Source organism: Chamaea fasciata, unplaced genomic scaffold (genome assembly GCF_029207755.1).
Source record: "Chamaea fasciata isolate MVZ Bird 193981 ecotype frontalis unplaced genomic scaffold, bChaFas1.0.hap1 SCAF_7, whole genome shotgun sequence".
NCBI lineage: Eukaryota > Metazoa > Chordata > Aves > Passeriformes > Sylviidae > Chamaea > Chamaea fasciata.
This window is the reverse complement of record NW_027094092.1, coordinates 7,357,659-7,371,903: the sequence shown is the minus strand read 5'-3', so window position 1 is coordinate 7,371,903 and position 14,245 is coordinate 7,357,659. Positions and strand designations below refer to the sequence as shown.

General features: G+C 42.4%; 1 protein-coding gene across 7 annotated transcripts in view; it reads right to left on the bottom strand.

The window, feature by feature from the left end:
• The window catches only part of SHANK2 (SH3 and multiple ankyrin repeat domains 2), a 282,608-nt gene that overhangs the window by 169,796 nt on the left and 98,567 nt on the right, over window positions 1–14,245 (bottom strand). For 6 of the 7 annotated variants that reach the window (XM_066187426.1, XM_066187431.1, XM_066187424.1 and 3 more), the window contains 2 exons: window positions 10,134–10,443; window positions 5,402–5,571 (listed from right to left, as the gene is read on the bottom strand). In XM_066187426.1, coding sequence (XP_066043523.1) covers window positions 5,402–5,571; window positions 10,134–10,443 — 480 coding nt within the window. Of the gene's footprint in view, window positions 1–5,401; window positions 5,572–10,133; window positions 10,444–13,778; window positions 13,929–14,245 lie in introns of those variants that run through there. The other variant, XM_066187430.1, reaches the window with a different exon arrangement.

Here is a 14,245-nt window from a genome sequence, read left to right as displayed (position 1 = left end):
AGCCTGTAGCGTTGTGTTGCACCACACTGCTGCACTCACAGCTCCTCTGCCACTCCTGGTGCTCTATTGTCCCCTGAATATTCCAGGCCAGTCACTGACTACTCAAGAAAGGATGTGTTAAAGTAGCCAAGCACAATGACAGTGGGGATTTTTTCATGCTCTTACATCCTGACCCCTTCCCACAGCCTCTGACAGCAAAGGAAACTCTCCTGCTGGAGCAGGAGCAAGTCCAGGCCTTTGCTACATTTTGATAGCACTACTCTGTCCTGCTCTTCAGGCACAAGCAACTTGAAGGAATGAGTTAGGATAGGACCTGTGATGAGCCATAGTTTATCATGTTAAGAACTGAAATCAAGCCATTCAAGTCGGGAGACAGAAAGGAAGCAAAACAGAGCAGTGAACCTGGGTAAGATTAATATTCCATTTCACATTCATTTCATCCTTCATGTAAAAGAGCAGCTGAACAATACCTTGCAGACCTCTTAGGTTCAATTTTGTTGCCACACTTACCCACACAAGGTACAAAATGCTCTTGAAGAAACAGAACATCCTTTCTGAGGCTCTTGCCTTCCCGGTATTTTGTTTACTAATCTAACAAGTGCAAAAGCCTGGGAGACCAACTTTCCTCCTGCCCAAAAGCACTGTCTGTTGGCAATATCTTTGAGCACAGCAGGGGTTTAATAATCTTTCTTTCTCCAAGTGACTTACAAGTGGATTTCACAAGAAATGAAAATGTTAGTGATATATTTGGATTGCCCTGCTGGCTGAGATCACGCTGAAATAAAAGCAGAGTCACTAGGGTCAATATTTCTGATGCACAGAAATACTGACTTCCTGCCCACAGCAGATGCTTGAGCTGCTGCTACTGAGTTACTCCTGCTCCTCTGACCCCGAGGAATGGAGCTGAGAGCTGCATTTGAGTTTACCACAACCCTTCTGTGATGTGCACACTGTGCCTGCACCGGAGGCATCTCGGAGGGCTCACAGAAAAGTCTGCTGGAGCATATTTGAGATACTGAAATAACTGCCTGTTTTTCTAGACACCAAGCACTAGAAAAGGCTGAGAGAGTTGGGGGAGGGCAGCCTGGAAAAAAGAAGGATCCGGGGAGACGATGAAAAGTAAAGCTGTGAGCAGGGTGAGACTTCAAAAGCTCTTAAAGTATTTGAATCAGGTGAGGGTTTTTTTTCTTTCTAAGTCAGTGAAAGAGAGCTCATATGCATTTTAGATATGTTTTAATATAACCCAGATTCTGAAAACAATTCTGATTGTTTAGTTTTCAAGTGACCAGAGCCTGTCTGCACCTGGAACTCAGACCTGTTACCTTCCCAAAAACCTTCTCTATTGCTTTATCTTCATGGCTAAGAATACTGCTCATTTGCTCATGAAGAATTTTTTGAGCATTGTATTCTCTGAGTTTTGCTATCAAAAAGACCACTTAATTTCCAGTGCAAGTATTCAATTTTTGAACACAAAAGCTGATTCAAATTCATTCTACAGATATTTTATACATGTTTATGTGCATTTGGATTATGGCAGATTTATTGCTATGGACTTTCAGATACAGAAGGAAGAAAGAAACAAAATATATAAAAACAAAATATTAGAAGTGTTTCAGTGAGAAAACAAACTAGCTCTCCTTCATTTATGTGAAAACATAAGATTAGGGCAATTCTGTTATAAATAAGGGTATCAGATTTATTTTTGCAAGCAGCCATGGCTCTTCTCTCATGAGTGGCAGACACACAAATGATGTCAGTGTGTATGACTAACAACTAAAAATACAGCAGGTATTTTTGTACAGGCTACGTAATATCCTATTAATACAAGACCATTTTGTTTAGTTTACATTTTCTTTGAACCTTGCCCATTCACAGATTTCTTTGAGCAATTTCCTTGTATCACACATGGTGAACTATTGTCACTCATGTACTTCTACTAGTTTTAGAAAGAAAAAAACCAACCCTGCTCCATCTCCATCTGATGAAAACACTTTTCATCAAGAGTTTAGGAATTCATCCCTCTCCGTGACCCTTCTAATTCTGCCAAGTTAAAAAAGAAAATCCATAAAAACATTTCCCAAGTAATCCCTTTCTCTAATATGTTGTTCTGGGTTTTTATCCCTGCAATAAATGCCTTGCTACATCTTTGCTGTGATTAGTCTCATGGGATGTACTCATGATGAGCATCTCCCCGAGGTCAGGCTGAACACAGGACACAATCCCACAGCCAATGCCAGGCCACGTTTGAACTCCCCAACGCAATCCAAGAGCCAGGACTTGGGCAACAGTGTCTTACACAGAACAGTGCAGTCACCAAGCTGGCAGAGGAGAGGGGCCAAGACAAAGCGTTTCCATTTCTCAGTGAGGCTAAGATGTTTCCAGAATGAAGGAAAAATTGAATTCCATGGGGTTTAATATTCTCCCATTTCCTCCAAGCACTTCACAGAGCAAGTTGCTAAACCCCAAACAGGCTGACTGGGCCATGGTGTTGCTAAGTCTGTAAAAAACAGAAAATACATCCAGTACCAAGAATTCCTGCTCGGAAAGAGGAAGAAAGCAGGATCCCCTTTTAGTCAGCAGTTCTGGCACTCTCACAGCACTGAGGACTCCGAGTTCTACTGCCTTGTGCTTTTCGAGGATGGAGAGGGAGCCCATCTTGCTCACATGGAGTCATTTTTTTTAAACATCACAGAATCCTGGAATAGTTCAGGTTGGAAGGGACCTTCAAGATCATCTTGTTCCAACCTTCTCTCAGTGAAAGGGGCACCTTCCACTACCTCAGATTGCTCTGTACAGCCTAGGCTAGGACACTTCTAGGGATGGAGCAGCCACACCTTCTCTGGGCCACCTGTGCCAGAGCTTCACCCCCTCACAGGGAAGAATTTTTTCCTCAAATCTAGTCTAAATCTACCATCTTTCAGTTCAAAGCCATTGATCCTTGTCCCATCACTACACTTATTCCCTAGCAATAATTACATTTTGACTGAAACAGGAACGGGACTCCAGATTTAATTGGACCTGGACTTTTGGCACAAAAAGTTTGAGCAGCTTCCTCAACACTATTACACAACGGAGACCTCTTTAAAGCACCACTGTCTTTTCCCCTGCACTCTTTGTTCTCTCCATGACCTTGCCGTGTTCATTCTGACATATTTTTTGCTGCAGCTGAGGAACCATTGACATGGTAACACGAAATAAGATTTGATCTTGTTCTGGAAGTTTTCCCTTTGATTAGCTCTGGGAGCCTGACACACACTGTTCCAACCCTGCCATGCAAACAGCCTTAAATTACATTTCACGAGGTTTCATCCTTGGGAGTAACACTGACAATCCCTATGTACACTTGTTCTTTTCCCAAACCCTCTCCAAAAGCAGGCTGACCTGTATAGAAACCTTGCCAGACTTTGCTGCAGCAAAGTTCTCTAAAATGCTTTAAAACAAATGGACCTGGAAAAACTGTGCCAGATTTCTATTCAACGTGCAAATCAGATTCTTGAAGCTGAAAAAATAATCCCTGCAGGAATGATCTGCTGTGGGATGGGCAAGTCCCTCTTTTAGTGACAGTAATTATTAATATGCTATTTTCAATAAACTTACATTTTCCCCACAAAGAAAAAACTCCAGCCATAATTCCATTTTTTATTTCAGCATTTAGAGTGCCTCCCCCAAATCACTGGTCTCACATATAGACTACACCATTATATGAAAATATGAAATATGGACTAATTCCTTCCTGCAATGTTTTCCAGTGACTGTCATCATAACTTAGAACCAAGGGCTCCTGAATTAATTTCTCAAAAACATTAAACACTTCACTGAAATTTAAATCTTTTATTCTGGGATTATTTTTCCATATAATAGTCTCAAAACCTAATGTAAACCACCTGCCAGATAGTGAATGCCTCTAAAATACTCAGCATTCCAGGCAACCTGTTGCAGTGTTTCCTCTTTTGCCAAGAAACATAATTTCTGTCTTGTCTTTTCCCAGAACTGCACAGAGTTGTCTTATTCTGGTGAGAAGAACCTGTGCTGTTGATTTTCCATCCTCTACATAAACAGAATATTCCTGCATCCTTAAATCCAACAGGACAATTGAACATCTCTGTGTCCAACATCTGCCATGGAACAGCCACTCATTCCTTGTCCACTGCCACCTGCCAGATCTCTGTGAACACTGAGTGGAGAAAGTTATTTAGTACCCCCAAAATTTCATCCTAGTTCTCGTGCACCATGAGATCATAATCACTGCTTCCTACCTGATCAGGGAACAACCTTGAGAACTGCAAAATTATCTTTTCAGCCCTACAGACTCTAAGTTTAACCTTCTCCCTTCGTCCTTGCATTTAAAATTAACTTTGTGTGTTTTACCTTTAAGTACAGCACCCTTCAGATTTCTGTCCTACACCTTCTGAGGGCGGGAGTTAACAAAAATTATTAAACCCACAAATGCCTCAGAATCAGTACATCCGAAAATAAAAATGCAAAAATACCTTCTAATGGCTCCCTTTTTTTTTTCTTTTCAGCTACTGTTTGCAGGCTCAAGGGAGGACGAATTTGAAGTCTTCCTTTGTGAGATAAGTAGCTCCCTTCGCAAGAAAATTTGCAGCTGCTTAACACTTTTATTTAGGACACTGAATTTATTCCCTTTTGTTTGATTTCCATAACTGTTGTTTGATTTGTACGAGTCCAACACAAAGTCTCTCTTATTCTGTTTTACCTGGATGTGCAAAACCACAGCCTCACACCTCACTCTGGGAATGCAAGTCCTGTACACCCTATCTCCCATTTTTGCAGCCGTATCTTGGATGTATTAACTGCCTTCGAAGCAGTAACAAAGCTTGGCCTTGATTTAAAACTACTCTTAGCAGGGAGGTGCAGCAATGAACAGAAATTTCACATGCACCATCACACTTCCTCCAAAATTGTATTTACAGGAGGGTCTCCCTAGCTGCTTATCCCAAATCCTGTGAGGGGACATTTTCTACTTAACCAATTAAATGTTTCTTGAGGAAAGGGCCTGAAGCAGAGCTGACCCTACCCCTTTTCCCCCTCCTGAGCTATTTAGATAGCTGACATTTTTATAACCCCCTTAAAGCCCCGGAGCGGTGCCTCTGGAATGGCTCCAGCAGCAAATTCCGTGCCCTGGGTAAGAGACAATGGTGCTATTACTGCACATAGTTGTGAGTTGTGGCAGCACTTTGAAGTCAGTTGAAGTTAAAGTGGCAGCTAAATATGCATTGGTTACAAAACAGAGCCAAGAGCAAAATACCCCACAAAGAAACAAATGCATAAAAGCACTTTTCACCATACAGATTATTTCCATCCCTGTAAAAGAGAATTTTAACATAAAATTCCCACCTAGCAGGAGAAAAGGTTTATTCCAAATGAATTAGGTGCTCACCTTTGACTCTGTCTCCTTTGTGCAGGTGAATTTCCCCTTCCCCTTGAGGTTGATATGGCTTTACGACGATAAAAAGTCTCCCAGGGACAGCACTGTAGAGCTTCCTTTTGGGACCCTGATAATCCAAAGCAGACAGAGTATCCTTGTTGGCACTAGGACTGTAAACGGCACTGGAAATTGAAATGAAAAATCATTAACAGCTCATTCAAAAGGGGAAAGTTAATCATTTACCATCACATTAGCAGGATTAAATTAAGCAGTGAATAACAAAACTGTCTCCCAGTAAGACAACTAACCCTGCAGAAAAAAATACCAAACAGGAGCTTTTAAGGGTTGAAATCTTTCAATATGAAATATGATCAATATTCACCTGACCATAATGGCCTAGAACAGAAAACACACAGCATTAGAGCTTTTAGTCTTTCTGCAAATTAAACTTGCACATTCCCAGGCCCTAATTAAATTCAAAATTTATATGCCCATCATACATTCCCAGCATGTCAATTTGTCAGAGGGACTTGAAAATGTCTGTATTTACAATTCTTGGGAATGGATATCTTTGTAACACGGAGTGAACAAGTGAGATCACTGAATTATTAACTAAATGGACTGAATAATCAAGTTACTTCATCACTCCAAGGCCCAAAGTTAAATTTAGATCTGCACAAAGCCCAGTGCTTGTGGTTAACATTCTCTAAATGACCATTTTTTTCTAGACGGCAATCACCAGCTCACTCAGTGACTCCAGAAAGTGCTCAGGAAAGCCACAGGTCACCACCAACTCAGAGTTTACTCATGGTGTATGAAAAAGGAACTGTTGAAAGGTGGTGAACAATGCGTAATACCACTCTTAAACCTGTGGGAAAGTGAGCAAACTGTCAAAAAAGATACGAAAAGAGAAAGAGGCAAGTATTAAAGAGGGTGGGAGACCTAAAGGATTTATCATACAAACTTGCAATACACTTGCAGTCAACTTAAAAAAAAAGAACCCAAATCGTAAGAACTTGCAATCTTAACCAAAGTCTAGAAAAGGAAAATATTCATGAGAAGAAATAAGATGAAGAGAGATTGATAGGGGAAAGTTCTTCCCTAACCAAAGGAAGAAGGGTGAGTTAGCGGTGGTTTAGCATTGTAACGCTCCGCTTGCCTTTGTGTAAGAAAATATCTCAAACTGCTTTAAGCAAAATGAAATAAAAGGGCTGCGGTCTGTTAGGTTTCCACCTTTTTTTTTTTTTTTTTTTAACTAGTCTCCTACCAAAATGGGAGCCAGTAAATCAATAGCTGCAGAAGTCTGGTAAAAACCCACACCCAGTGGATCTTTCCTATCAGGAACACTCCCATTTTCCTGCAGTAACCTCTTCACCATTTGAAATTGCACGGCCCTTTCACCTTGTTCTGTTCTATTACTGTGAAGGGGTGCTGCTCATGGTAAGCCAGACTCAGGAGTACAAAAGCAAGCTCTGGTTGCATGTCTGTGGTGGAGTTTGCACCAGACACCTCAGCCAACTCTCACAGTTGTTTAAAGACAGCCAGGGAAAGATGACGTTCAGATTTCAATCCTTTTGCTCTATTCCTTTTTCCCTGTAAGTGAAGGAACAGTCATCACCATAAAAAAAAACCCCAGATCTATAAACTATAGCTACACATCTGATTTCCACTTGTATCAAGCTGTGTTTCTGCCTAGTCTGGTGGCAGCTATTCCCAGTGTTATCTCCCAGCATCTACTTTAACTGCAAGCACAGAAGATACATTCATTTTCTCTCTCACTGAAAGAGAAAAGGGAAATGGCACATTAAACCCACACAAGGAATGCAGAACTTCTCAGGCAACAGACTCACTGATGGAAATCAGGGCTGCAACGTGGGGTGCAGGACTTCTTAAAAAGAGATCTTTCCTCTCCCTTGCTTGTCCCCAGCGTGGGCTACAAGCCCAGCAAGTGCCACGCCAGGAAGGAGCAGGAGGAGGATGCGGAGATTTCAAGAGAGGTGTGGACATGTTTCCCTCTCAGCTAGAATAAGGTGGCCATCCTTGGCAGCTCAGCCCTGACTGAGGCTGTGTTGGCATCTCATTCTCTGATTTCTGTGCGGCAAGTTCCACAGGCAGGCTGTCCCTTCCCTTGCATTCCCAGCTTCCTGCCCCCAACCACTTTGCTGTGGAAACAACAGCCTCATGAGAATCAAGAACAGTTTGGCTTGGAAGAGATCTTTAAGACCATCCAGTGCCATCCCCTGCCATGGGCAGGCACACCTCCCACTGGGCCAGGTCATTCCTTGGACACTTCCAGGGATGGGGCAGCCACAGCTTCTCTGGGAAGTCTGTTCCAGTGACTCACCACCCTCTCAGGGAAAAATTTCTTCCTAATATCCAATCTAAATCTCTCCTCTTTCAGTTTGAGTAGAACAGCTGAGCCACACAGGCTGCAAAGGTCACATGAACCCCTTCCAGTATGGCTTTCCAGCACCTCTCCTCAACACAAATCCCACGAACCTCATTAACCTTTTGTCACAGCCTGACCTTCTCCATCACCCTGCCCCTTCTGGCTGCTTCTGCTTCACAACCCAACCTCCTGCTCTGTCAAAAAGGGCTTTTCCATCTCAGGGGAGCAACAGCTTCGTGGTGACTGTTATTATTTGCAAATAATAAGCAGAAACAGCAACAATTCCCACGTTTAGCTGACAGTAAGTAGGTGGTCACACAGTTAAACAAAATCTGTGAGGAGAGTGTCATATAAGGTGCCATTCCTGACTGCAAAATGAGCCTGTGGCAAGAAAAGGCATTATTTGCAGGAAAAATTGTATATTAAATGCTTTTAGTTGTCTTGATATTTAGAGAACCTCCAGCTCTCTTCTCAGTACTTGCATGTACTCTGGACTTCTCTGAAACAAGTCTTGGTGGCACAGAAGGAATTCTGCAGCTGGGTAGCAGTTTCAGTAGCTGTGATGCTGATGCACTAAGAGAAAGCCCAAAAGTTTATATCCACGAACTCTCAGGCATTTATTTGGTTCCCACTATCACACCTGAGCTACTTTTCAGAAAGGGAAGAGGAAAGCGGCTGAATGAAGTCAAAGCAAGTAAATGTTTGCTTAGTCCAAAAAAAAAATTCTAATTGTTACCTCCAGCTCAAAGGAATGTTTATACTTCTAGAATTTGAAGTGTGTTATCCCAGGAATGTGGATGGAAAGGCACTGTTTATTCCATTCAGCTAAAATAACCACTGACTCTAAGGTAGAACCTCCCTCACTGGTAGCACCAGCAGAATCCAGTGGAAAACAAGCACACTCATTCTCTCAAAAGAACCTTAGAGCCTCGTCACTTCAACTCCTCATCCAGTTGAAGCCTCATTGCAGACTGATCTTAAGCTGATACTGGGCTCTCTGAGGAAATGCCACCCAATTATAACAAAATCAGCTTTTGCCATTATTGTAACATATGACAAAGCAAGATGAGCTTGCTTTGCTATATGAAGCCACTGGCATACAGAATCTGTATCCCCTTCCTTCCCTTTAAGTTCACTCCTTCTTACATTCCAGACAACTTTGTCTCACAATTCACCAGATCTCCCCTGTCCAGCAGCATTGTTTCCATCACAAACTGTTCCTGGCAGTTCGGGTGCCTAGGGCCAGGGAGAGCAGAGGAATAGGCAAGGTAACAGAGGCAGTGTCAGCTCTGTGATATTTTGTTTTACTGACATGAAAACTCCACTGAACATCCCTTACACCTACAAACAGCAAAGAGAAACCAACAGCTGCATTTCTTGACAATGCCCAAGTCCCTCTCTACTCTGAACAGCAGAGATATAGATATAGATATAGATATAGATATAGATATAGATATAGATATAGATATAGATATAGATATAGATATAGATATAGATATATAGATATAGATGATATAGATATAGATACAGATAGGTATAAGAAAACAGGACAGACAAAGCCTGATTTTCAAATGAGTAGTGAGTTAAATGCATTTGGCCAAAACATGTGAGCTCTGGTTCTCTCCAGTAGTGCTCAGCTCTGATGCCTCCCTGCATTTTTGCAGCACTTTAACCCCTTGTCCTGCTGCAGCTCCATCTCTTTCACATTTGACAGGAGCTCCTGAGTCCAGGGCAGTGGCTTCTCAAAGATGCAGCCCCCGTATGTGATCAAAACTTAGCCCCAGCTCTCCACTTTATTCCACGGCTTACAATATCTACATGACTCTAATTAGTCAGGATTTGTTCTCCAGTGGGACAGAGCTGCAGGATATTTACCCAGAATGCCTGCTAGATCACATTACTCCCTCTATTTCAGTCTTCGGTTCAGCACACACCTACAGAAGAGAGAACTTAAAAAGCCTCTGCTCCATCACCCCTGAGCAGCTCCAACAGAGGTTCCAGGCATGACCAATAGTTCAGTGAAGGGACCAGGTAACCCAAAACCAGTTTTCTTTGCTGTTAAATACAATCCTTATTTCAACTATGGGAAGACATGCAGAGCCAGCACCTTCAGCTGGAGGCGCAAACTCTGTGTTAAGTCCCTGCTGAACTTGAAAGTCTGCCTGACTGCTGGAGTTCTGTGAGCAAACAGCTGGCTTTGGTGCTTCCAATTAAAATATTCACACTTGGGCATGGTCCACTATGCTGAGAATGAATACCTATACATTCTAGAGAGTGCAAATAATGTAAAGGAACGTGGCAGGCCAGCAGGGTGCCTTTAGGGGTACCTGGTGCTGTGAAACAGCCAAAACTCACCTGATGTGCCTGTGCTGCTGCCTCTTGGCATCCTCTCCCAGCCTGTTGAGGGACGGTGAGCGGCTTCGGGAGGATGGAGTGTAACTCCCCACGGTTTTTACAGTTCCATTGGGATTACTCTGCATCTGTTGGAGCAGGTGAGGGGAAAGGCTGCGGTGTGAAGAGGTGGAGGAGGAGGCCGACCACTCGGGGAGGTTGTTGATGTTCAGGTTGTTGTCGCTGTTGGAGCGGAGCAGGATCCGGGGGGCTGCCAAGGTGCTGGGAGGCCTCCTCCTCCTGTTGGAGTAGGTGGGAGCCTCCCTAAAGGGCACTGTGCAAAGACAGACATGGAGGGTGATCTCAGATGATTTCACATTCATGTATGTTTACCACCACATGCAACATATGGCATTGTTTCTTCTGCAGAGACAGAAACTCCACCTTGCCAGCAGAGCTGATCAAATTATCTTTGGAACACCATTAAATCAAAAGCAACAGAGCAATATTAACCTGTTTGCTGGCTTGAATACATGGTGAGGCAACACCAGTGCCATAAGCCTACTGAACACCCTGAACTCTGCTCTAGGAAATGGGAAACACCTCATTATTGCCAAGTTTGAGGCTCAGAAAGTTCATTTTCCTGCTGTGTTGTCACATTCAGTCAGAAAGGCACAGAGAACAGGGCTGCCCAGCAGAATTCCTGATGCATGGACTTGCAGCTTCCATCCTCCAGCTGGCACCCAAACTGGTCCACCTCATGTTCAGGCCTAACCTGAAATCTGTGAACAGTCACCTTATCCCCATCTTGCAGGTTAAAAATCGAGGACAAGGCTTCCTGTCCTGGCAGAACTCTATTACACTGCTGCAATCCCCAGGCATTCCCCTCTTTCTAATCCTGGCATTGCTACCACATCCATTACTATGTTATATAGAGCAGATTACCCCAGGGTAATACATTGGCTCCGTCACGTGCCGCGTCCCAGAGGAAACACCACGGTACCCAAAGGCTCCAAGAAACTCCTTAATGAAAGAGCCACAACACAAAACAAAGCAAGCAGAACACAAATCTAACTCAGAGCAGAGGGTCCAGCCCTCCCCACATGCTCCTGGCACATAAGAGCATTCACACCATTTTCCAGATCTCCTTTTCCCACTCTAGTGGGTCAGTTTGTCCCAAGTGCAACTTAGAGGGCAAATTCCCTAATATAAAAGCACCCAGTTATCACCAGATGTGATGGAATTTCCTGCCCTGTCATAAAGGAATCGACCCCAAAACTTCATGCTGGCCTTGATCCCCATTATTGCAACTGCCCTCATTAATTTCTCTCAGTGGAGCTCGCGGGGTCGCTGGACCCGAGCCAAAGTGCACAGATCTACATCCAAAAAGTCACAGTGGCATAACTAGCAGAAGGCAGCCTGAGGGCTTCAATGAGCTGTTGTAATTCTCAAAGAAAAAAAATCATATTTAAATTGGGAAAGAAACCCCACAAAATATCATCCTACATGTCTAAAGTGCCAGTAAGTGCCATTTATAAAGAGCCAGAAATGTCTACTCATTCAATACCCTTCAAAACCACACAAAAAACAGAATAAGAATGTCTGTCATACTGTGCAAGTAAATAAATTCACATAAATATGAATATAGATAAGAATCAATCTGTCCTGCCTTGAAATAGAGCCTTTAATTGAGAGAACAAAGCAAAATTTAAGGTTTCAGTACAAAACTGAGAGCATATTTATAGCATAAAATAGAGATAGAACTGCAAGTAAAAGAATGGTTTGTATCATTTGCACCAGAGTCAGTTTACGATTAGCTACAATTCTGAATATTTTACAATAACATCCTTTGTATTTCCACTGAGCTGAAACTTTCTCTAGTAAACAACTCGACAACATCAGAACAACCAAACATGGGAACAGCGTGCACAGAAAGGGCTTCAATTCATTTCCATGTTGCCTTTGGAATAAGGGAAATAGCCTTTGAAAGCTGTTAAAGGGAAGAAAGCACAGAAGCCCAATGCTTATGCTAGAAACTGGCAGAAACTCTGGATAATTTTCCTGACGCTTCAAGTTTTTTTCCCATTCAATATTTCTTTAAGGTTTCAAAGGAGCCAAGGGTGTCATGAGAGCACCTTGGTGCTTCAGATGTCACAGTGAAAGCCCCAGTTAGTGCTAACTTACAGCAAACTCACAGCATTTATCTCCAAAACTGGCACATACAGACCCTTAGGTCAACGTGTGGGGCAGAGATGCAGCATTTCTACGTTCCTTTATTTTTGCCATTCAGAATACAGCTCCAGAAATTACTTCACTGAAGATGGGGATCTTTCCCAGGTACAACAAAGAATGCAGTCAAGGAGAAACACACAAACTGAATACAGGGGATGTTTGGCACACTCAGGTTTGCTACATGAACGTCTAATGCTGTTCCCCAAGTCACCAAAGTATGCCTTGGATTTAGTAAAAATTTGGTCTGATCCTCAGATTTTAATTTCTCATGAACCTGAAAGTAGCCTGCCCAGCCCTTCCAGCCACAGGCTGAGAAAATGAAATCTTGCCAGGGTTTTGGGGATGTTTACTGGGACTCTGGAGAGGCTGGTGGGATCTCTGCTGGTGGGAGGGGGAGGGAGGACAAGGACAGGGTGCCGGGGCATGGTGACAGCATGGACAGAGAGATGCAGGGCACATCTGTACTGACAGATTGGAGAAACCACCCTCCAGGCACCAGAGGAAAGGAATTCTTTCCCCTTACACACCTCTGGAGCATTTTACAAGCCCATTTAAGAATTTAGCTTTTGTTTCGCTATTAATGTTCTATTCTTGAGGAAAGAACTACAAGCAAAATTAGCCTTTACTACAGGAAATAAATAGGGAAGGGGACAACTAATGACACCAATTGATGCGTGTCTAACACAAATCTTTTATAGAAAGAGTTAAAAATAAGCATTTCTGTGCTTGAAGTGATTAATATTCCACCCAACTGTTTCTTTTCCCCAGCAATCCGCAAACTGTAAGTGGGTGGATATTTTTTTAGCTGCTTCTTATCAGCATTATTTATATTATTTTCACAATTAAAAAACAGAACTACAACACAAAGATTATGAAATGTAAATGTCCCTGCTTTAGTCCCTGTTGGACTCTGCTTTTCCCTAATATTTCACCACGTTTCAGAACTGCAAGAATAACTGTGGCAAAACTTGTTTGGGAAAAAAAAAAACACTTGATATAAAATGACATGAAAATGCCTAAACTAATTCCATGCCCCAAAAGTTTAAATTTATCATCCCTAAAAACATACTTGAAAGTACCACATAATCCTTCCTCCAGCTCTCTGAATTCTATTCCTGGCACTTCATACATCTGAAGGGGCAATTCAGCACCATTCACTGACAAAATTCACCCAGGAAAATGCTCCCGTGTCTCCAAATGCATTTCTTAGGGAACAAAAACATTTTTATAACTACTTGATTCTTCAGAGAAAATCCTAAAAGGAATAAAGTCACATCCAGCTTTAATAACCACTTGCCTAAATGGACTAACATCAAATAATTTTGAAAAAGAAATCACAGGAACTGATTAATTATAGAGTCACTAAGCCCATCATATTAAATGTACACAAGAAAACACCAGTCTGAAACATCAAAGTGTTCTGCTTTCATCGCTTACCTTCTTTCTTTGTGAAGGCATTTAACAAAGACTTCATTTTCCCTTTTTACTCTAGCAGCAATCCCCTCATTATATAACCTTTGCAGGGAAGAAAGAGGCAAAAAATAATAAAAAAATAAAAATATTAAAAATAATAATAACTTAAAAAAAACAACAATCAAGCTACCCAATTTCTATGTGTACAGGCTGGCTGCACCCTGACATAAGCAGCAGCAGGTTTCTGGGCACTGTGGAATTGCAAGCATAGCTGGGCATGCAGTACCCAGCGTTCTGGTGACAAAGCCCACCCCACATTCTGTCTGTCAGCTGGGAGCCAACTGTGCACAGACTGGAGCTGCTCAAAAAAAAAAAAAAAAAAAAAAAAAAAAAAAAAAAAAAAAAAAAAAGGGGGAAGGAAGAAAAAAAAAATGCGCTCCTGCTATCTCTCCCAGCATTAGTCATGTGAACCTGCCGCCGCCACAGCCCCG